The sequence below is a fragment of the Pterocles gutturalis genome, unplaced genomic scaffold (assembly GCF_000699245.1).
Source record: "Pterocles gutturalis isolate BGI_N339 unplaced genomic scaffold, ASM69924v1 scaffold8565, whole genome shotgun sequence".
Lineage (NCBI taxonomy): Eukaryota > Metazoa > Chordata > Aves > Pterocliformes > Pteroclidae > Pterocles > Pterocles gutturalis.
This window is the reverse complement of record NW_010143340.1, coordinates 5,693-15,226: the sequence shown is the minus strand read 5'-3', so window position 1 is coordinate 15,226 and position 9,534 is coordinate 5,693. Positions and strand designations below refer to the sequence as shown.

At 48.4% G+C, this 9,534-nt stretch overlaps 1 protein-coding gene across 1 annotated transcript in view; it reads right to left on the bottom strand.

The window, feature by feature from the left end:
- Positions 1-1,528: 1,528 nt before the first annotated feature.
- The window catches only part of ATCAY (ataxia, cerebellar, Cayman type), a gene marked incomplete at its 3' end in the record, with an annotated part of 9,722 nt that continues 1,716 nt past the window's right edge, over positions 1,529-9,534 (bottom strand). The window contains exons 2-11 of the mRNA XM_010084695.1: positions 7,427-7,491; positions 6,839-7,060; positions 5,877-6,062; positions 5,330-5,432; positions 4,652-4,783; positions 4,164-4,250; positions 3,569-3,667; positions 3,246-3,281; positions 2,319-2,354; positions 1,529-1,564 (exon numbers count right to left, since the gene is read on the bottom strand). Coding sequence (XP_010082997.1) covers positions 1,529-1,564; positions 2,319-2,354; positions 3,246-3,281; positions 3,569-3,667; positions 4,164-4,250; positions 4,652-4,783; positions 5,330-5,432; positions 5,877-6,062; positions 6,839-7,060; positions 7,427-7,491 — 1,002 coding nt within the window. The remainder of the gene's footprint in view (positions 1,565-2,318; positions 2,355-3,245; positions 3,282-3,568; positions 3,668-4,163; positions 4,251-4,651; positions 4,784-5,329; positions 5,433-5,876; positions 6,063-6,838; positions 7,061-7,426; positions 7,492-9,534) is intronic.

The window sequence follows — 9,534 nt, the reverse complement described above, 5'->3', positions numbered from 1 at the left end:
GAAAATTCCAACATTTAGCAGCTTGTCCCCACCATAGGAGGTATTAATAGTGAATGATTGTCCAGTGTCATGCAATCAATACAAAGACAAGGTGTGAAAAACTTTCCTGTCTGTAAGGCTCCTTCTTAAAACCAGACCTTTTGGGTGTGCGTGTGTTGATGTGAGAAGATGCTCGTAAGATGGTTCTGTGGAGGCTGCCATGCCATATGGGCCCCTCTTTCTAAGTTATCGGAGTGCCTTACAAACTGAGACAGAATGAATCGGGGAAAAAACATGGCATTTCCTTGTAGGAATGGGTTGGTGTGAATTAATAAGAGGAACTGGCAATGAATTAACTGAGGTGGTCAAGGCTGGAAGAAGTGCCTAGACCAGTGGGCACTTGATATTTTCAGGAAGAAACATATAGTGGATATAGAAAGGACAAAATGCACTCTCTTCATTGCCTGTATTAGCTATTCCTTGGGGCAACGGCTGTTGTAATGTCTGTATGGAGGAAACTGGCTGTGCAATTTAAAGCAAAATGTCTCAGTGCTGGCCAGCAGCAAGTTAGGGGAAGGGTTTATAACTTAAACAAAAAATATATCTCTTTCTGGGCTGGTGACTAATGGACTACAGGATGCTCTTAACTTACTAAGAGGAAACATGGTGTCTATTTGCACTACTTAATAGCTCTCCACAGACCATTACTGAAACGCACTGGAACCTGTCCTGGAAAAGTGCTATTCTTGGCTCGTTTTGTTTTGTTAGGTGTTTTTTTTTTAAAGTAAAATGTTTCCAAAAAGTTTAAAGGACTTTACATCTTGGAGACAGGGGAGGCAGGCTCCGTGATCTTACAGAACTCGGAATAAGATGGCGACAAGGTCTTATACCAAAAGGTCATTTACGTGGGTGACTGCCAGGCTGTGTCATTCTTCTACTCCATTCATTCCACTGTACTTTGATTCATGACATACTGGGAAGGAACAGAAAGGCAGAGTTATTTTTAGAAAGAAATCATAGTAAAAATTTTGTTATTCCCACTAGGTAAAAAAAAGATGAGTATGTTTGGGTGTAATCCTCTACAAAAGCATATCAGGGCCAAAGATAAGGTCACTCACAGCTTTAATGGCCTTGCTTCTTCTCGAAGGACTTTTCCTGACTGCACAGGACCATGAAAAAGTCCCTGTAGCGTAAAAGAAGGCAGCTCTGCAGCAAATGCTCATGTGCACACTGTGTGGCCAATGCCAGGTAACTTATTGAGGGGCAGCTTTTCTCGAGTGCCTCCATAGCAGTTGTGACCAGTCTGTGTTTTGGGACAAGCTGCAGTGGTTGTGACTACAGCCGCACTGCGGCAGGGTGAAAGTGTCAACAGGTTCCTGGTTTTGTACCCCCCTGCCGCAAAGGCTGGTGCCTCTTTTGTGTTGGGTGAGTGGCAGCGGGCTAAAAACATCCTGTGTCTAACCCGGTCTCGCCTTTCCTGTTAGTGGATTACAAATGCGATGAAATCTATCACATAGAGACAAACAAAAGAGGGAGGTACGAATCAAACCTGGTTTCTTGATCCTCTGCTGGAGGCACAGGCCTGCTTGGAAGAGAACCAGCAAAACAATAAGTGAATCTCCACCACAGACTAATCATCCCCTCTTTTGGCCCTGGGGTCCCGTTTGTTTCTCGGAACAATTCAGACTCATCCAATGGACCTTGGCAATTTTGATCAAAGCTCCTTTTTCTCTGGGAAGAGAATACCAGCAATATGCACAGTTCCCCCTCAGGAGCTAGTTAGATAGAATAAAAAAAAGAGAGGCTATATCGCTCTGAAGCAGAGCCAAAACCAGGCCAAATTATCCTGGCATAGGATTTTGACACTCTCTTCCAAACCTCCCTAGAATTTCCCTTCCCATCTAGTGTTACAGCCTCGCATCTTGCCTTTATGGGCACCCAAGATGTGCCTGAGAGCAGCATTTGGCCCTCTGCATTGCACCATCACGCAAATGCTACAACTGAATATCAGGAGAACGTTCTCTGGTGCCTCTGGCTCTGGTCCATGACCAAAAGGGTTCGCTAGCTTTACAGAGGGGAAAAAAGCAGCATCAGGAATCCATTCGCATAGGTGAAGGTCAATAACATCACAAAAGTGATGGCACAGGGAGCTGGTTGGGAGAAGAGAGGCTTTATGAGTTCCCAGGCACTGTCTGGGAAATGTCCTGTTGGGCCCAAACGTCTCCTGAGAGCGCAGAGCCTGCCCCCCTGGGGTGCTACCAGGCAGCAGGGACGTTCTCATCACCAAAGGCTCTTTAAGCTATTTTGTAGGTGAGGGATAAATAAAAAAGAGGAGTTACCTTTCCTTCTCAGCCATGTCTTGTTTCTCTTCTGCCCTGTAAACACAAATCACGTTTTGAAATCTATCATCCAGAGGCAAGCAGTGTGAAAAGAACATGAGAGAGTATCTGAGGCATTTCTAGAGGGATAGCTGGACCTCAGACAGAGGTTACAGGTCTGAGCAGAAATTACTGTTAGCTTCTTGTCCCTGTGATAGGCAGCCTTGATAATCCTAATGCTCTCAGGACCCTGCGGGAAGTTAGCTGGCTAATTAGCGCTGGACAACTTGCTTTTCAGCAGCTAATGAACTGAATCCTCCCCAACTGGCATCTCCCATTCAGTTCACCAGCACAAGGAGGTGTTGTTATAGCACATTGCTCTCGTGCTGACCCAGCTGGTCTTCCTTCTGTCCGCGATGGCCTTTTGCTTTCAGCAGAGCTGACTGTTATCACTGGCTATGGCCAGCGCTTCTAACCTAAATCACTGGTGATGGAATGGCTCTAGAAAATGTAATAAAACAAACTGTAAACTAATGGAGTGGCCCTCTTATGCCACTCTAGCACAATGAAGTGGCTTTTAAAATAAGCACTAGCTCTGACTTTAAGGTCAGTTTGCATGGTCACGTGGGGGAAAATGTGCCATCGTTATACACGGAGTGATTTCTGATGGTCTTTGTGAGCACATACAGTGCATGTTCAGGATGTGTGCACTTGTTGGGTTAAGAGGAGGAGTTCTATGGATAAATAATCTTTTAATCTTGCTTGTCCTCCCTCCTGCAGCTTTCGCCTATTTTGAGAAAATCAGTAGAAAATAAGTGTAGGCTGTGTGGGATATCAGGGTAGGAGGAACACAGAACCGACTGGTTATAACACAAATAATGATGATGAGAGAAAGCAACAACATCGCAAGAAAACCCGCCCTCCATCCCCACCCCAAATTAATTTTACCTTTCTTTTCTGGCCTTGATCCTCTCTTCTTCATATCTGCAACAAACAGGAAACGGTACTTAAATGTTACCCAGCTGGGCCTGTTCACTTTTCAGGACCACTTTCTTTTTCTTTCAACTACAGTGTTGCTCTGAAGGTGACAGAAACTGCAGACTAACACGGTGCGCAGGCTCTTGCTTGTCGCCAGTATGAGTAAGATAAGGTTTGCCCCAGGCTCCACGTTTCCAGTACATGGGTTTTGACTCAACACAACATCCTGCTACACAGGATTTTGTCCTGTGCCACCTCAGAACTATGTGTGCCCCAGGGTCCCTCATACTCACTGTAAGACACAGTCTGGAATCTGCACGTGCTCCATCGGGATAAGCTGCTCCAGTTCCTCCAGGCTGTGAACATACTGGATCTTGTTGATAAACTTCACGCTGACAGAGAGAGAGAGAGAGAGTGTGAGCTTGAGGTCTTGTTTTGATGTTCTCTCTATAGGAAGTCAGAATTTTCCTGATGGAAACAGGGAGTTCTGCATCTCTGTATCCTCTGTACTCTGAGTGTACCCATCTCCTCCCAGTGCTAACAGGCTGATGACTAAAAATGGTGATGAGATGCCATGTTACTGTACCTCACTTTGTTTTGACCCCTGCCTCTCAATACCTGTAGGAGGGAAAAGGCTCACCATTCCTGCACTTCCCAGTAAATCTTGATGCACTACCCTCTGGGACAAAGTTTGATCTGGATCTAGAGCACCACAGTGTCTCTTAAAACCACCTCTAGAGTTGTCCTTGGCAGTGTCAGAGAGATTTAGGACAAATGACAAACACTCTCACCTTGGTCAGTACTAGTTAAAGGTGAGCTTAAGATCTGATTAGTGAGATTAAATTTCCACTCCAAAACCAGCTGAGTTGGGGAACATGTTACGTTTACCTGATGAAGGGTCTGGATATAGCCAGCACTGTCCGGATGAACCATGAAGGATGCACAATTATCAATGCTTTGAGGTTTTTACGCAGCCTGTGGAATTCCAAAAGTCAAAAAGTCAAATTCAAAATACCTTTTCTTAAACTCACCTGTAATGTGTCAGGGCATGTTACGTTACGATGCTCGGCTGGGTGTCTCCAGACACAAGCCCTGCCCATGGCTTCAGGAGCCCTATTTAAGCTCAGACTGGTCAGGCTGTAGGAGCACTACTTTGCTTGGTGCTGCATCAGCCTGATCTCTGTGACAGTGCTTGGGAGGGAGAAGAGGAGATGAAGAGGATCTGGAGCAAGTCAGAAAGCTGTGATGGAGGAAGGAATTACGTGATCTGGGGGGTGAGGAAGGAAGGGTGGCTGGGGAAGGCTGCAAGGAAGCAGTGGAAGAGATGTGGGTAGAGGACAGGGAAGAATGAAGAGGCACACCAGCAGGATTCTCACCTTCTGTCTATCATCTGATAGCATTTCTTCAGCCAGCCGAGGCCTGGCATCCTCCTCCGGGGTGTTGCTCCGTTTAGGTACACGATCATATAGTCCTCGGCCACCAGCAGTTCCAGGCTGCTGATCACATATCTGTTGGGCGGTGGTCAAAAGCAATGGGGACATGAAAATCAAAAAAGGTCCCCTGAGGTTTCATCAGGTGCCTGTGTGTCATCCCAAGAGGCTTCCAGGCCTCTTCTTTGTAGACCTTGGACTAGGTTTTGGATTCTCCTGGCACCTCTGCAGAATGCCTAGGGCTATTTCTCGGGGATTGCTAGAACTTGTTAGCATAGTACACACCCTGACATCCCTGCACCGTTCTTCTGCCCAGCAGCACCCACCAGCTGTTCAGCATTGTCTACATATGCTCTAGCCTGGCTGTGAGTCCATCATGGGCACAATTAACACTGAATGTCTGAGTGCTTTGACTGACTGGACTTGGATGCAAATGCTGCAGACAGTGTCTCACCCAGTGATGCTCGCTCCAGTCTGCAGCTGCGCACCGGGTGCGTTTGGCCTGGAGTCAAACTATTTCCAGCTGAGCTTCCTGATGCAATGAATATCCAGAAACTGTTTCCCCAGAGCCTGAGTTACCTTCCTCACCCTCCTCTCCCTCATAGACCTTGACCAGCCACTTACAGGAAGAGGTTCTCCATGATGTAGTGGTAATCAGCCAGGTTACTGTCCGGGAGATAGCAGGCAGCAAAGACGATGATGGCGTTGAGACCTTCTCCATAGTATCCTGGGAAAGAAAGACACAGGCGGCAGCATCAGGGACTGTTTCCAGGGGAAGGTGCAACAGCTGAAGGAAAAAACAGCAGAGAAGATGTGTTCCCAGTTTTGGGCCTGGGCTGGATTTTGTGCCTCTGTTCAGCTTTTGGTAAGTGTTTGTCTCTCTTATGGAGCACTTTCACAAGTAGATCTTCCTCTGATCCTGCTGGCTATCACGTGGATGTGGAGTTCAGGGAAGGACTTTGTATGTATTGAAAGGCTACGGCAGTGGCTATATGTTTTTTGGCATGAGCTGGGTGCTTTTGTGCTTGTCTGCCACACAACGGTACAAAATGAAGAGCAATTTTTCCCTAAAAACAGCCAAAACAATCAGTTTTGGCATCCCCTCCAGCTTGACAAAGATGGACTGAAATAAACCCACCAAACCAGGATTAGGTGTCCCCCTCTGCCTCACCTCCGTGTGTCACCACTCTCATGTAGGGTTTGATCATCTGGAGGTCGATGCGGTGCTCCTGCTCTCCAATGATGACAGTCCTCCAGAGCCGCCCATTAGTAGCGCTCCCGTCTTCTGTCCCACCGTCCCCGAAGAGGTCTGCGCTGTCCCCAGGCATGTTCTTGGCTGTGGCTACGGGAGTGTCATCTGGAAATGGAACAAACATTTTTGCCTTTAATATAATGTATGGGGAGACTCTGCAAGAGCTTTGGTGTGCAATCAGAGACAATGGCAACCACAAACTGAGGGTGACCCACTTCATCTGCAGCTTTGATTGGTGTAAGTTTGTTTTTTAATAATCTTGCTCCATTGCCAAGTTGGAATAGAACTAAGCTTAACCTCTTATGCTTCTTATAGTACCTGCAGTGACTCTTTTGCTGGATCCTCCTTCAGATCCATCTATACTGGTTGAAGAGGCACTGCCTGGGCCTGTTGTCCTCTGATCTGCTAGCAGAGCTGCTTACACGAGGAGTTCCTAGCTCAATTCAGTCAAAATCATCCAGGTTAGCAAAGACCATGTTATTCAAGATGTTTGAACTTCACTTGACAGCTCTACTGGCAGAGCTGAGCAGGTGGCACCTTCCAGCCTGCGGTGGTGGCCCAGCTGCAGCTTGGGAGGGCCTGTGTGTCCACAGCCTTGTGCCTTCTCCTGAACAGGGCTAGAGAGGTGTTTACAGGTCCCTGAACTACTTCTGCCCACGCTATCCCCAGATAGAAGTGCTGAGATAGCAGCACTGAGACCCCCAGGCTACAGCTGGGGAGCTGGTGGGGCAGATGTTGTGTGGAAGATGGGGGTTGGTTGTGCTTCACCTCCGGGGAAGTTGGTCCTCAGCTGCTGAAGGTGAGTGGTGTTAAACGTGGTTAAAATGAAGCTACAAATTCCCCCAGCCCCTGCAGGCATTCACCCAGAACCAGCCTTTTACCTTCCCATTCCAGTTCGTTTCCATTCCCCAGGAATTCGAGGGAGTCTGTCTCATCGGGAGTTTCAATATCATCCACATTAATGTCCAGGTCATCTGGTGTGTCCAGGAAGTCATCAGAGAGGATGGAGCCTTCACTCTGGTCCAGGGAAATGTTGATTTCAGGTGCAACAAGTGTCTTCCGCTTACGATGCGCCCCGTTAAAGTTTAAAGTATTTGGGGGAGCTGGAGTTAAAAGGAAAATAACTGACAGGTTGTCCTCATCCTGTATCCTCAGTGCAAGACATGGTGCTTTCATTATGGATATCTCAGGCTATGGGCTTGGAGACTAAGAGTGGTGGGTCACTGGGTCAGCTGGGAGGTACTGGCTGCCCGCAGGTATGGCTGGATAAAAGCGCCCACACTTCTGAGATCCCCATTTCCTCCCCCAGCTTCTTGGGAAAGGTTGACAAACTCAAATCTCTGCTGGTTCCTCTCCCACATGGAAATTTTTGCAGGTACTCCAAGGGAGCTGGCTTTCACCCTAACAGCAAGCTGCCGTTCCCATGGGCTGGTTTCCTTTGCACTCCTGATAATCAGGCTGGTACTTACAGGATGTGTTCTCATCTTCTGTAGGGCTGCCCAGCGACTCCATCCCCGTCTCTTCTGGGAGAGGTCTGCAGGCAAGCCAAGATGCGGAGGTAAAAAGACGAGAGATAAGAGGTGATGTTTAGGAGGAATTCACTCCATGGCAGACAGCGGAGAGAACTGGGGATATCAGCAAAAAATACAACCCCATGTGTGCTCTGCCCTTTCCCTTTTCCTTGTGAGCTCAGCCTGAGGGGTGCCCTCAGGAGATTTGCCCATGAGCAGCCCAGTGGCTGTGCTTTGTTACTGGAGTCTCTTGCGATCCCTGGTAACCCCCAAACTATCCCTGCATTAACCCCCCAGTACATCCCTCATGCTGCCATTCAGGGAAACGTGGAGGAAAACCCACCGGTTTTAAATCAGTGCTGTAAGAGTGGGGGTGGGACTGGGCACAGGGCTGGTGTCCAGAGCTGATGGGGACCGGTACCTCTGAGCCTGCAGGAGGATACAGCCGGCTCTGCCCTACAAAGGCTCTTCGTGCTGTCATGACACCAGAGCCACCAGCCAAATTAAACCCTATAAATATTTAGATTAAGGGATAATCCTCTCCTAGCTGGTTGTTGTATATTTATGAGAGTTGAAGACCTGATCAAAGGCACTTGCTCCTTGCTTGTGCAGCACCCAGACCCTGTGGGCTGTCATTATATTCCTCAGCAGTCAGAAAGGTCCCTCTGCCCCCCTCCACCTTTTCCTCCTTTTGCTTTTGTCTCTAACAAGGCCTGGCTGGTTGTTTATCTGACTGTGAGCTGGTGCCTGGCACAACATGGTGATACGGCATCGAAAGGAGAGGGGGGGAAAGGCCCAGCTGTACCCAAGTACGTGCTGCCGTCAGGGTCTTGGCTTTCTGCTGCTAGGATTCATTTAAGAAAAACAATTCAAAAGTCAGAGGTGAAGCAAAAGGCTTTCTTACCTTCTCAAAGGATGCTCGAATCACTGCCTCCCAATCTCCTGTGTAAATCTTCCTAGCCCCAGATGCCAAATTTTCTGAATGAAGCAGGTTTTCTAAGGGCCGGGTGCCACCATTTTGCTTTCTGCTAACAGCATGCTGCCCAGTTTCCCTCTATAAGCACTTTCTCTCTGGCCCCAGCCAGCCTGAGCCTTCACGGGCCGTGATCCGCTGGATGTGTGATGGAGTGAGCATGCTACTGCATCCGCCCCGCGGCACCGCTACAGCATCATTGCAGGACGGCACTCGCACAAACAGCTGAGACAGACTGTCGGCAGGAGGCTAAACCTTGGGGGAGCAGCAGGAGGGGGGACCCTTTCCTCTTCACTTGCTCAGTGCCTTGGCGTTGCACCTTTGCAGCTTGCGAGGCAGGACCTTGTTCTGCAGATCAGCTTCTTGGGGAGGGATGGGAATGTCGCCCTGTGTCCTTAAAGAGCAGCTGAATTCAGTTTCCCCAGCCCAGATCTTTGTCTAGGATTTTTTTTTTTTTTGTGGCAAGATTGGTTAATCACAGCTAAGCAAAAATAGCTTTGCAGCAAATCATCTGCTAGAGAGCTACTGTCCCACATGCAGCAGCTTCTGCCCTATTATTTCAATGCTTCTAGGGGGAAGTGTCTTGAAAATTATTATTTATTTATTTGTAGTGCTAGTTAAACCCAGCCAGCATTCACTCATTTGCCTACTGGCTGTTTGGGCTCTATTTCACTTGCATCATTCCTGATTTCATCCCTCCGCAGCAGGCTATCAGCGGGCTGGGGAGCTTGTTTGTGGGCTCTGTCCTTGTCCTTGCCACCCAGCCATGGTCACATCTCTTTGCCTCTCCCTGTGCTTTGTTTGCTAGGCAGGAGCAGCGATGCCCGTGTTGGGTGGTGCTGACAGCTCTGCAGAAGAAATGCCCCTTGAAAGCTTGCCTGTTACTGGGGTAAGTTTGCTGCTTGCATGGCAAGTGTGAAACGGAGCCTGGCAACTCCTGCTCCAGCGTGGGGGTGTGGGGTGGTGCAGAGGTGTCCAGCTGCTAGACCAGCTCTGACAGATTTTCTCGGGAGCCTTGGGTCAGTGCTTTCCTTTCTATACCTTGCTTTCCTTTCATGGAATCACAGAACAGCTTGGGTTGGAAGGGCCCTTA